The sequence below is a fragment of the Ylistrum balloti genome, unplaced genomic scaffold (genome assembly GCF_031769215.1).
Source record: "Ylistrum balloti isolate Yb309-2 unplaced genomic scaffold, AGI_CSIRO_Ybal_v1 Utg370240, whole genome shotgun sequence".
In the NCBI taxonomy this organism is placed as follows: Eukaryota; Metazoa; Mollusca; class Bivalvia; order Pectinida; family Pectinidae; genus Ylistrum; species Ylistrum balloti.
In genome coordinates this window covers 1,129,079-1,144,047 of record NW_026782195.1, presented here as the reverse complement: position 1 = coordinate 1,144,047, position 14,969 = coordinate 1,129,079, and the positions used below count along the sequence as shown (strand labels likewise).

The 14,969-nt window shown below is 34.2% G+C and overlaps 1 protein-coding gene across 1 annotated transcript in view; it reads right to left on the bottom strand.

Moving 5' to 3' along the window:
- The window catches only part of LOC132552202 (pyrethroid hydrolase Ces2e-like), a 56,216-nt gene extending 45,755 nt beyond the window's left edge, over positions 1 to 10,461 (bottom strand). Inside the window, exon 1 of the mRNA XM_060216351.1 lies at positions 10,250 to 10,461. Within this exon, the coding sequence (XP_060072334.1) occupies positions 10,250 to 10,456 (207 nt within the window). The 5' untranslated portion in view covers positions 10,457 to 10,461. The remainder of the gene's footprint in view (positions 1 to 10,249) is intronic.
- Positions 10,462 to 14,969: the final 4,508 nt, after the last annotated feature.

The following is a 14,969-nucleotide window of genomic DNA, read 5'->3' as shown; positions in this document are numbered from 1 at the left end:
TGAGATGGACAGTTACCTTTCAGCAGGTTCTCAACATGGACCGGACAAACAGGAGGGCTGCTCCATTAATAGTTTACTTAGAAATTCGACGTTCAGTGAAAAATGTGCTACCAGGCCTGTCTTTAACTCTAAAAATATTTATATATCCTTTATATGTTGTCAAAAATAGAGAACTTCAATCAAATTCAAAGCAGTGAAAACTTGAAATGTATATTAGAACTGGAAAAGATTAGAAATCCAAAAGTAAACATTTTAGTTTAATACGTTTGAATTCAATTATTTTGTTCTAGATTAAAAAAAATACAATCCTATTCACTTTAAAAATAAATACAGTCCACTTCAGTTTTAAATGAAGTATACATTATATTACGGAGATTCAAAATCCCGACAAAAATAAATCATGTATTTATCGGAATCAGTGTGAAGCGTACATTGAATCAAAATATACAGTTTGTGAACTTGGACGTTATTTTTTTGGAATTGGTAGCATTTTTTTCATTCAGTTTTAGCAGAGTTTCTTTTTTTCTATCCATCTTTTCTAAGCATGGCACTTATCAAAGTTCCAATCTTCTTTAATGAATTATTGGTTCAAATATTTTATTTGTCGAATTCGAATGGTACAGTTTCTAATATTGGGGAAAACAAAAATTAAGATATTTTCAATATAATGAAAAATAATAATACATTTGCATATATCTTTATTTCTTCAATTACCTTTCTTTTTTTGGGGGGGGGGAGGGGGGAGGGGGGATGGTAGAAGAAGGAGCGGGGCCTACTGCTAACGAAAACATACAGACCCGGATGTTGAGTAATAGTAATGACTTAGTATATTACCCGGTCGAATACAACTGCACAGTGCACAGCAATGATGGTATGTAGAAAATCCTGGAAATGGACACAATTTCTCGACGTTTTTCTGCCTTGGGTTGTGCAATGTCATACATGCCAGACTTGCTTTAATTGCAGTAAGGAGGTACCAGTGATTTACTGTGGAATAATTAGAATACGCTTTAATGCAGTATCCAAATACCTTAACATTCAAAATTGTAAAATCAGTTGATCATTTTGAAATGATGTGTAATGCCTTGCGTTGAACTGCGGTCTTAGCCTCAAATATTCAAGCAAGATGTGTAGGTATGCTGAAGAAAAAATGCACTTTTTGACCTGCATATAGGTCGCCGTGAAACGTTGTTGATTCTCCACGATGTACTTTTGGTAGATAGACTGTATAATATTGGTAGTAACAGCGAACAACTGCGCGTTCTATCACCTTCAATTTGTAGATATTATCAAATAGACGACCGCATGGGTCCTAATTTTAACACTATTTGTTTTATGGGTAGAAGTTTTTTTCTGGAGAAATGCCCAGGCGTTATTACTACGGCTGACGCTAATGTATTTGTCACTCGCAGTCAGTTTTTTCCCTGTCAGTTACCTTGCTTCTCTAACACGTGGGCATGTTCCAAGGACACTCGGCATTCTGGGATGGACACGAATCTATTTACTCGGTGTTAACGCCTTGCAAAGGGGTATCTGATTCAGTCAGGAATGTTTCATCTCACTCTGTGATAGCATGTGAAGCATTCTAGAGTGTATTACATTTTTGAAAAAAAAAACGCCAGTGTATGTTCCAGATTGTCAATGGTCACACTATTTCGTGTTGTGATAAGCCGGAACTCGCATAGCAGTCACTTCCGGTTGATTATCATGTTTCGCATTTATTCATACGTCAAGACAGTTTATTTCTGCATTCCATATCACTGACAAGTTACATGTGACCTAGTTATAGATACATGTTTACCTGGGTCAGCTGCATTCTACCATTCTGCTACAACAGCTTGTTTTGCTATACTGAAGCGTGCGCATTACGGACGGAATATAAAAGGACGGTTTTATTTCCGTTGACTCAAAGAAAAAAAACACGCTTAACGGGAAAGAACCATTCACGAAAAATAGTCACCACTGCTTCACTGGATTGTGATCCATCTAAACACAACAAAAGAGCCAACGCGTCTATATGTGATGATGTTGCAGTTTGTTTGAAGAGAGGCACGTTCTCAACCGATTTTGTGGTCTGATAATATGGAAAAATATCGATAAATTTAACATTGGTTTTGTACATTGTTTGGTGTTATGGTCATAATCATTCCTATAACTAAAGGCAGCATGACCAGAGGTCTGTAAAAAAATTCTTGATATAAATATTGCCAACAATATATGAACGACATAATAATCATGCTTCCGGGTCGCGTTTGTGTAAAGTAAATACAACATGATGGGATTCTAGTGTTGAAATGTTTTATCTTGATTAAAATGATACAAAATTTGACCCTTTTTCCCCGCGACTGGTTTATTTTATCGACGAGGAACGAAAGAGAAGAGAAGTTATCTTTTATTGATTTTTATACCGACGTTCTGGACTGTTTGTTAACGATTTCATGATAAATGTTATAAGTGTAACCGGAAGCAAGTAGATAATGAAAAAAAAACTTTCACTAGGGAAGGAATCGATGAATCCAGACTTCCATGTTGAACACTACCACCGAGACGAAAGGAAATCCCCCAGCGGTAAGGTGACATGCGCGTCCAGGTACAAAACGCGTCCTTTACAATAGCAACTGCACTCGTAATGTAAAACGTTTGCAAATTTTTGTCAGAATGTAATGTTTATAAATTTACTCTTATAATATGTCATCTTCGTAAACGTACCCTCAGAGTGTAGCACATTTAAAAATTTATCCTCAGAATGAATCAAGTTTGTAACTTTTTCCTTTCTGGGTTCTAATTTCAAACTTTACTGATTAGTAAGATAAATACTGCATACGAGGACTTTTGTCTCGCTCTCTGCTATCATTATCATTTCTTTTCTTTTTTTTGTCTTTCTTTTCATTCTGAACTCTGGCTATTGATATAGTTCGAGCTGTTGCGATAACATCAGACTCTTACAAAATGTTTTTTTTCACTTTTTACCTGTTGGTTCTAAATTTGAGATCGACATTTTCAGCGTCATAATATCATTTATATTATATATCCTTGCGCTGATCAATGTGGCAACACGAAATCTCGCATTAAACCGGCGCCAAATTTCAGAGTGTCAAGCAACAAGGTACTGCTTCAATGAGAGAGTGAGCGTTGCCAACACACATTACTTAACATCTATTGCCAGTAGGAGAATAAATGACATCAGAAATGTATCATTAAAGTATAATATATTCCTGTGCTTGGTAACGTGATGTAAATCGGTGTTATGTAAACATAAATGAGGTTTAACATTTTTTTACTACTAGGTCAGCACTTTCTAGTAAACGTTGTAAAAACTGACAGATTCCATGCCGCTCAATGATGTTACGGACATACACATGGCAACATACCAATACGTTTGCTAAGAGAAGGTAAACTGTTTTACGTACGACTTGTGATAGGCCATGAAGCTAATCACACAGCTATTGTAGAGAACTACGGTAGACAGAAACAATGGGTCTGGAATACCAGAGTTTTACGTTGTAATTGTCGATATTCTAATATATTACAATAATCACTTCATACTACGTAAAGTTACTCTATGAAAATGACAAGAGAAAAAGAAGCCATATTTTCAGGACGCTGATTGGTTGTAAATCCTAACCGTACACTGAAGGCGTGGAAAGATTCGTGAATATTAATATGCGACGTGAAAGACAGTGTCCAGATCAAGAAAAACCTTTTTTTTCAGGGTAACACATCTTTGCTATTTCGTAGCATTTTTCTACTGTTTTTTTTTCTCTCATTTCTACCTGTGTAATACTGGTCTTTCCAGGGAAATACACCCAGGTCCGCATTTCTTGTATTACATACCCACCCAAGCACTACAGGCATGCACGTGTCAATTTATCAATAAAACAAAAATTGAAAATATGATTTTTGTGTAATATGGCGTCCTTTGTTATATATTGTCGACGTTTGAAGCTATTTGCCCAATATTTTAGAACGAAAAATGAGCGAAAAATACTCTTATGCCGGGGTAGAGGATAAGATATTTCATCCTCGAGATCACAAAATATTCTAAAACCCTCGACAAAGTCTCAGATTTTACGACATTTTGTGACCCCTCGGATGGAATATCCGACACCCAAACGCATGAAATAATATTATACTATTCTATCCATGTCTACGTTGTCAAGCAACGTCTCGAGTATGTTTGCGGTAGATGGACGTATCGCTCTGACTATCAAACGCACACACGCTCTAGCATTCAAGATCAGCGTCGTTTTAACGCTGTTTTCATGTTCCAATGTTGTAAACAGATCAATCAATGATATCAAACTCATCTCATATTTGCATTTGACTTTCAACTGGAAGCCGTTGGACTTCAAGTGCTTGTTAAAACACGTGTCCATTTGTATCTTCTTTATTTCTCGTGTTTCTTTATCTCTGTTTTCTTAGATCCGTGCATGTAGGTAATTGTAAACAGCGCTCTGAGAAAACATGTGAGCGCTATTGTTATGATGAAAAGTCCCTTCCTCTACCGCTGGCGTAGATTTTTAAAGCATTGTTATTTCTACGTTGGGGTTAAAAGGGATGTTAGCAATATATAAATCACACGGTTAACAGCGATTAGAAGATCTAAATCACACACAAGCTGAAAAATCGACCACATGGTATAACGTTAATGATAACATAACGGTATTTGAACTGTAAGTGTTTATATATGATATACATACATCTATGTTTTTCCTCTTCCGTCTAAACAGGACCATGTGTTGTACGCGCATTTACAGAAAATGGTGTATGAAGTGATCGTTATTCTGTAAGCTCTTGACAAATCTATAGTGGAAAACCATTTTATCCAAGCATGTCCTTGAGTTAGACTATCACCCGCCGCATTAGTGTTTCTACTTGAATTAAGTACTACCACTGCGATATCTTGTATCGTGGTCTATGTATTAGCAAGTTATACATGGTGTTTGTAGGTGAGCTGCAATATATGATAGTAAATGAACGCCTCGGTTTCAATACATGTTATCTGCAGGGTTATCATATATTTCCTGCTATTTCTACTATATAAAAACGAACCGAAACCCTTTTCCTGTCTTATTCTTTTTTCACTTTTTGAAGTTCTTTAGTTCATATTTAACCTAGTTGAATCGACTTTGAGTTTAAATTAAGAATCTGTTGGCATGTTGCAATTTTCGTTGTTTTTTTTAAAACATGGAATGCTTAAAAATTTGCTTGTCGTTTATAGAAAAAAAATCTTTTGGAAAGAAGTTCTCTACATTGTCTTCAGTTGTATATTAACCTAACACGATTGCTTTAGAACTTTATATCATCAAATCAAACATCGGTATCCAAGGAGACAAAAAGTCAAGATCGTCTTGAGTCAGTTAGGAAACTATTCTTGTTATCTAAACTCGGATCTTCTTACAACCTTACCTGTCCAATTACCTGGGGAGGACACATCTCTTCTCATACCGTCGTCTTTAAACTAATTCTCCCTGACTATCGTCTATTCAATCATTTCTTCCCCGTTGTCGTAGACTTAATGCCAACCCGGATAATCTATCATGAAGAGATACCAGGCGCTTTCTTTGGATCATTACCGTTTTGTGTCAGTGTTGTCACATATTTCGGTCTGCATGCCCAAGGTGTGGCCATGGCCGACACGAAAAAATGTTTAGATAAGAAACAATAACTGTGACCTCCAGTTTAAGTGTCTGATGAAAGAGATCTGATATTATAACTCATCTAGATACCAACGAACGTTAAACAGAACAAAAGCGTACATTCTGTCAATAAATTCATCACACCATCACAATGTCACCTCTGTCATCCTGAACTGAGTGATGTCACACTGCAATATGATGAAATGGCGCCTGATTGAAGTGCCGGGGAAATTTAGAATTGAATGTATCTATGACAAATGAAGAATTTCTCAGAACCGTACTTGGTGCGGATATCCTGCACGTGCAAAATCACACCATCTTCAGTATGTGATGTTCCTAAGACAAACACCTCATGTTTACCTATTCTGTTAATATGACGTCATGAATCGAGACGCTACCAGGCAGGATTCCACTAAACTGACTCAGTCTATGATTATCTATCTATCATTATTAAGTTTAATTCTATAGTGTTTTTATCATACTTATTGTAACCTAATCCCCGCAGAGGAGAATAAAGATTAGTGATAATAATAGATGGCGGATCGTTTTCTCTAAGATAACCAATCTATCATGTAGTATTATATACTGGTAGGCAGATCGCAATAATTGCCTTATTGAACTTTCTAATTAGTACAAAATATTTCAAATACTGGCCGAAAAGATGGAAGAAAGACGACACGATAATAAAAATAATTATAACATATATGACCGTGAGTAAAGCATCATCTATCTGTATACACGAAGACTATCGCCTAAACGCACGAAATGTGTCAAATCAGTAACTCTCCCGGGTACATACAAAGTTAACCATATACCTGGAATACCATGTCTGGTCCCCGATTATACATGTCTGGTCCCCGGTTATAGAAACTTAACCTTATACCTGGAATATCATGTCTGGTCCCCGGTTATACAAACTTAACCATATACCTGGAATACCATGTCTGGTCCCCGATTATAGAAACTTAACCTTATACCAGGTATATCATATCTGGTCCTCGGTTATACAAACTTAACCATATACCTGGAATACCATGTCTGGTTCCCCATTATACATGTCTGGTCCCCGGTTATAGAAACTTAACCTTATACCAGGTATATCATATCTGGTCCTCGGTTATACAAACTTAACCATATACCTGGAATATCATGTCTGGTCCTCGGTTATACAAACTTAACCATATACCTGGAATATCATGTCTGGTCCTCGGTTATACAAACTTAACCTTATACCAGGATATCATGTCTGGTCTCCGGTTATACAAATTTAACCTTATACCAGGTATATCACGTCTGGTCCCCGGTTATACAAACTTAACCATATACCTGGAATATCATGTCTGGTCCTCGGTTATACAAACTTAACCATATACCTGGAATATCATGTCTGGTCTCCGGTTATACAAACTTAACCTTATACCAGGATATCATGTCTGGTCTCCGGTTATACAAATTTAACCTTATACCAGGTATATCATGTCTGGTCCCCGGTTATACAAACTTAACCATGTACCAGGAATAGCATGTCTGGTCCCCGGTTATACAAACTTAACCATGTACCAGGAATATCATGTCTGGTCCCCGGTTATACAAACTTAACCATATACCATGAGCACTATGGCTGTTATATACCATATACCACGCCTCTATGCCGGTTACTTGAGCACATCGCACAAGTACATCTGACTTTTTCTTCAACTCAAGGTATCTTTATTCTGTTATCTGATGTCTATTCCATTCTAAAATACACTTTTCAAAATATATAGATTACCCGCAACTTGTGCATTTGTTGACTCTTACACTCAGATTTTTTGTAATTGCGCTCTGTGTAAAGTTTTCCTGTAATCATGGGCCATATGAATGCTTACTGGAATCAGTTCTCAATACTTGTATTTCTATCACACTTATGTTCATCTCCGAGGCTTCTCATTGCTGGCAGAGTAATCAAACTCGTTCTCCCCCGAATAGGTAAGGAACGAAGAAATTACCAAACAGTACAGACGTATTTAAATGTAATAAACTAGTCCGGTGGGAGTAATGATACAATTTCATTTTCACATTTGATAATATTGTGCGATACGTATTGCAGAATAAGGTATAGACAGATACTTATACTGATGTATATTGTGTAGAATCTTCAACAATAATCTTTAGTATCTATTTAGTTTTAATTGACGAAATACTAAAGCGAAAAATCTGTAAAGCTATAAATAATGTAGCGATAGATATGTAAAGTTATAAATGATATAGCGATAATCTCCGAAGTTATAGATTATCTAGCAACAAATCTGAAATGCTTTACATAATATAGCGATCAATCTGTAAAGTTATAAATGATATAGCGATAATCTCCAAAGCTATAGATTATCTAGCAATAAATCCGTAATGCTTTAAATATCATAGCGTTAAATATTTAAAGTTATAAATAAGGTGGCGATAAATCTTTGAACCTATCAATGATATAGCGATAAATCTGTAAAGTTATAACTAATGTAGCGATAAATCTGTAAAGCTGTAAATAATGTAGCGATAAATCTGTAAAGCTGTAATAAATCTATAAAGCTTAAATAATGTAGCTGTATATAAATATATAAAGCTGTAAATAATGTAGCGATAAATATGTAAAGTTATAACTAATGTAGCGAAAAATCAGTAAAGTTATAGATAATGTAGCGATAAATCTGTAAAGCTGTAAATAATGTAGCGATAAATCTGTAAAGCTGTAAATAATGTAGCGATAAATCTGTAAAGCTGTAAATAATGTAGCGATAAATCTGTAAAGCTATAAATAATGTAGCGATAAATCTATAAAGCTGTAAATAATGTAGCGATAAATCTATAAAGCTGTAAATAATGTAGCGATAAATCTGTAAAGCTATAAATAATGTAGCGATAAATATGTAAAGTTATAAAGGATATAGCGAAAAATCAGTAAAGTTATAGATAATGTAGCGATAAATCTGTAAAGTTATAACTAATGTAGCGATAAATCTGTAAAGCTGTAAATAATGTAGCGATGAATCTGTAAAGCTGTAAATAATGTAGCGATAAATATATAAAGCTGTAAATAATGTAGCGATAAATCTATAAAGCTATAAATAATGTAGCGATAAATCTATAAAGCTGTAAATAATGTAGCGATAAATCTGTAAAGCTATAAATAATGTAGCGATAAATCTATAAAGCTGTAAATAATGTAGCGATAAATCTGTAAAGCTGTAAATAATGTAGCGATAAATCTGTAAAGCTATAAATAATGTAGCGATAAATCTATAAAGCTGTAAATAATGTAGCGATAAATCTATAAAGCTGTAAATAATGTAGCGTTAAATCTATAAAGCTATAAATAATATCATAATAACAAATATAACATGTACAATCAGCGGATGGCTCGCCGCATAATTGTAATGACGCAAATGCAGTTTTATCAACAGTGCCCAACGAAAATGTATACAAAGTTATTTTTGCAGACATAAAGACACATTGTACTTCTTTCAGAAGATTGTACCAAAGAAACACAAGTTAACTGCACATTCATATATAGATTTAGTAATAGATGTGATGAAGTACATATTGAATAACAAAAAGATCCGCACTACCTTCTAAGATTCGAGTGAGATTCGAGAAAATGTAGAAGGAGAGACTAGTTATGAAAATCAAACCAGCCGAAATGTAAAGGTGCTAGTTTGAAGGAGGTTTTAAGTATTCTGAGAGGGTCTTTTTTAAATACATACCTGATAATATGATGCATTATAGGAAAGCATGTTAGCCCGATTGATTTCGCCGAGCTCTAAATTGATTTTCAAATTACTAAAACCAATGCTGGCTTTCATTGTTACACGTGTCCTTTTCGTTTACAATGCAATCTGGTAATTTTATTATAAAAGTTCAACTTTCATCGAAAATGGTAAATTAGAAAAAAAAAATCTAACCAGTAAATTTTGCACTGGTCCATTGTGAAGTAAGAAAAATCAGGATAAATGTGTAGCTGGATAAATGATTTTTTTTTTATGTTTTCGAAAGCATTGCATAGTTCTGGTCGAATTGCTTTGTGAAGAGTTGTTGGATCTTTTAAAACATATACGAAGGAAATAGTACTATTAAGTTGATGGTGTCATGGGTACTTCCTTCACCATACCCTTCAGTTATAACCAGAAATTATCTTAAGGTAATCATGGCAGTAGACTGGCATTGCTTACAACTAATTCTGTAATTGGCAATGCTCAGGCGCAATACCAAAAAAGGTAACTTGAAGTTGTTATCAAGTGCTATCTATATTAAAACCCACAAAAAACTCTGGTCGAGATCATTCACGATAGAAGGATGCAAAGACCCATAGATGTCAAGTATTTGATCCCAGTTTACAAAGTTTTGTTTCTTTCATAATTTGTCCAAAATGCTACACAAAAACACAGAGATATAATGTGATGTTTGAAAATGCAATGTTCAGACATTCATCGGTTAAAGAAAACTTCTTAATGTCTTTACTTTTCATTATACATAAATTGTAATGTAAAATAGCATTTGCAAACTTTTACTGCGTTTGACAACATTCGTGAAATGGACAACCGGTAACCGTATTGAACTACTATTGCTACAGACATACATACCTCAAACCGTAGGCTGTGTTTGGGTGGGGCTGCGAAGGGCACGCCCAAGTATTGTTCCACGTGCTCGCCCGCGAGGCGGTTGGTCACGACCCCCCGGATCGTACCGTATAGGGTTGGCCTTGTCACATACTCGCGGTACTCTCCAAATATGACATGGTGCCAAAACACAACACAGGACAAAATAAACGGTATTCCTGGTGACTTCATATTCACGAGCGGATAACGTGGTCTGTCGTAACCTAAAGGTCCACTCTACAGCCTATCATACACTCAACTTGTTGGCCGTGTGCATCGTCGTTTCATTTAAGTAAAATGAAATGTGTGTATTTGTGGCTCTACTCTTCAGCTCTCTATCGGGATTTTCGTATTTCCCTCACTGTTACTGCCATACCGGCTCTATGGCTAAGGCCACTAGAACTGTCTTCATTGATAAGGGCGGGATCGCAGAGCACACAGCGTCCTAACACACAGCCTAGCTGTTCACATGTACTTTATACAAACTTAGAAGCCATGTAGTATCGCCATCATAGGGATGAAGGTTCGAGTATGTACTCAGTAAATGAAAACCCAGCATACCGATTACAGTAATAATCAGTTGTCTGCTTCTGTGTGGTGTAACACAGAATGAGGTCCAAGAAAACACCGTAACGCTGCGCACGCTGGCTGAAACAGATTTCAAAAACCAATACCTAATTCTCAATAATGATATTTCAAAATGGATATTTAAGGGTCGTCGACACCAATGTCCGGTGTACAGATATATAGTATTATAGTTATCATTTCACCTATATCACCCACCATGTTTTACCGGTCTTTGAAATCAGATGCTATTAATTATGTTATCAACATAATCTGGTATAGTCCGTACTTGTAATTTGTTATCGTTCATCATTATCTACATTGTAGGTGGTACTACATTTCATTTGCAATTAAATATATATTTGAATGCTTTTTCTATATAACGATAACACATTAGTATGATTGTTTATGTTACGATAACACATTAGTGTGATTGTTTATGTTACGATAACACCTTAGTGTGATTGTTTATATAACGTTTATGTTACGATAACACCATAGTTTGGTTGTTGATGTTACGATAACACCTCAGTGTGATTGCATATGTTACCATAACACCTTAGTGTGATTGTTAATATTACGATAACACCTTAGTGTGTTTGTTTATGTTACGATAACACCTTAGTGTGATTGTTTATGTTACGATAACACCTTAGTATGAGTGTTTATGTTACGATAACACATTAGTACGATAGTTTATATAATGTTATGGTTGTTTATGTTACGATAACACATTAGTGTGATTGTTTATATTACGATAACACCTCTGTTTGGTTGTATATGTTACCATAACACCTTAGTGTGATTGTTTATGTTACGATAACACCTTAGTGTGATTGTTTATATTACAATAACACATTAGCGTTATTGTTTATATAGTGATAACACCTTAGTGTTATTGTTTATGTTACGATAACTCCTTAGTGTATTTGTTTATGTTACGATAACACCTTAGTGTGATTGTTTATGTTTCGATAACACCTTAGTGTGGTTGTTTATATACCGATAACACTTTGGTGTGATTGTTTATGTTAGGATAACACCTTAGTGTGATTGTTTATATTACAATAACACATTAGCGTTATTGTTTATATAGTGATAACACCTTAGTGTTATTGTTTATGTTAGGATAGCACATTGGTGTGATTGTTTATGTTACGATAACACCTTAGTGTGATTGTTTATATTACAATAACACATTAGCGTTATTGTTTATATAGTGATAACACCTTAGTGTTATTGTTTATGTTACGATAACTCCTTAGTGTGATTGTTTATGTTACGATAACAATTAATTGTGATTTTTTCTGTTACGATTACACCTTAGTGTGATTGTTTATGTTACGATAACACCTTAGTGTGATTGTATATGTTACCATAACACCTTAGTGTAATGGTTTATATAACGATAACATCTTAGTATGATTGTTTATATAACGTTTATGTTACGATAACACGATAGTTTGGTTGTTGATGTTACGATAACACCTCAGTGTGATTGCATATGTTACCATAACACCTTACTGTGATGGTTTATATATGTTACGATTACACCTTAGTGTGATATTTTATATAACGTTATGATTGTTTATGTTACGATAACACCTTAGTGTGATTGTTTATATAACGATAAAACCTTAATGTGGTTGTTTATGTTACGATAACACCTTAGTGTGATTGTTTATGTTACGATAAAACCTTAGTGTGATTGTTTATATAGCGATTACACCTTAGTGTGATATTTTATATAACGTTATGATTGTTTATGTTACGATAACACCTTAGTGTGATTGTTTATATAACGTTTATGTTACGATAACACGATAGTTTGGTTGTTGATGTTACGATAACACCTCAGTGTGATTGCATATGTTACCATAACACCTTACTGTGATTGTTTATATAACGATAAAACCTTAGTGTGATATTTTATATAACGTTATGATTGTTTATGTTACGATAACACCTTAGTGTGATTGTTTATATAACGTTTATGTTACGATAACACGATAGTTTGGTTGTTGATGTTACGATAACACCTCAGTGTGATTGTATATGTTACCATAACTCCCTAGTGTGATGGTTTATATAGCGATTACACCTTAGTGTGATATTTTATATAACGTTATGATTGTTTATGTTACGATAACACCTTAGTGTGATTGTTTATATAACCTTTATGTTACGATAACATCATAGTTTGGTTGTTGATGTTACGATAACACCTCAGTGTGATTGCATATGTTACCATAATACCTTAGTGTGATTGTTTATGTTTCGATAACACATTAGTGTGATTGTATAATGTTACCATAACACCCTAGTGTGATTGGTTATATAACGATAACACCTTAGTGTGATTGTTTATTTTACGATAACATTGGTGTGATTGTTTTGTTACCTTAGTGTGATTGGTTATATAACGATAACACCTTAGTGTGATTGTTTATTTTACGATAACACCTTAGTATGAGTGTTTATGTTACCATAACACCTTAGTGTGCTTGTTTATATTACAATAACACATTAGCGTTATTGTTTATATAGTGATAACACCTTAGTGTTATTGTTTATGTTACGATAACTCCTTAGTGTGATTGTTTATGTTACGATAATATCTTAGTGTGGTTGTTTATGTTACGATAACACCTTAGTGTGATTGTTTATGTTACGATTACACCTTAGTGTGATTGTTTATGTTACGATAACACCTTAGTGTGATTGTTTATATAACGATGAAACCTTAGTGTGGTTGTTTATGTTACGATAACACCTTAGTGTGATTGTTTATGTTACGATTACACCTTAGTGTGATTGTATATGTTACGATTACACCTTAGTGTGATTGTTTATGTTACGATTACACCTTAGTGTGATTGTTTATGTTACGATTACACCTTAGTGTGATTGTATATGTTACGATTACACCTTAGTGTGATTGTTTATGTTACGATAACACCTTAGTGTGATTGTTTATGTTACGATTACACCTTAGTGTGATTGTTTATGTTACGGTATTACCTTAGTGTGATTGTTTATGTTACGATTACACCTTAGTGTGATTGTTTATGTTACGATTACACCTTAGTGTGATTGTTTATGTTACGATTACACCTTAGTGTGATTGTTTATGTTACGATATTACCTTAGTGTGATTGTTTATGTTACGATATTACCTTAGTGTGATTGTTTATGTTACGATTACACCTTAGTGTTATTGTTTATGTTACGATAACTCCTTAGTGTGATTGTTTATGTTACGATTACACCTTAGTGTGATTGTTTATGTTACGATAACACCTTAGTGTGATTGTTTATGTTACGATAACACCTTAGTGTGATTGTATATGTTACCATAACACCTTAGTGTGATTGTTTATGTTTCGATAACACCTTAGTGTGATTGTTTATGTTACGATAAAACCTTAATGTTGTTGTTTATGTTACGATTACACCTTAGTGTGATTGTATATGTTACGATAACACCTTAGTGTGATTGTTTATGTTACGATTACACCTTAGTGTGATTGTTTATGTTACGATATTACCTTAGTGTGATTGTTTATGTTACGATTACACCTTAGTGTGATTGTTAATGTTACGATAACTCCTTACTGTGATTGTTTATATAACGATAAAACCTTAGTGTGGTTGTTTATGTTACCATAGCACATTAGTGTGATTGTTTATGTTACGATAACACCTTAGTGTGGTTGTTTATATAACGATAACACATTGGTGTGATTGTTTATGTTACGATAACGCTTTCGTGTGATTGTTTATGTTACGATAACACCTTAGTGTAATAGTTTATATAACGATAACACCTTAGTATGAGTGTTTATATAACGATAAAACCTTAGTGTGGTTGTTTATGTTACGATAACACCTTAGTGTGATTGTATATGTTACGATAATATCTTAGTGTGGTTGTTTATATAACGGTGTGATTGTTTATGTTAGGATAACACCTTAGTGTGATTGTATATGTTACAATAACATCCTAGTGTGATTGTTTATATAACGTTAACACCTTAGTGTGATTGTTTATTTTAATATAACACCTTAGTGTGATTGTTTATATAACAATAAAACCTTAGTGTGATTGTATATGTCACAATAACAACTTAGTGTTATTGTT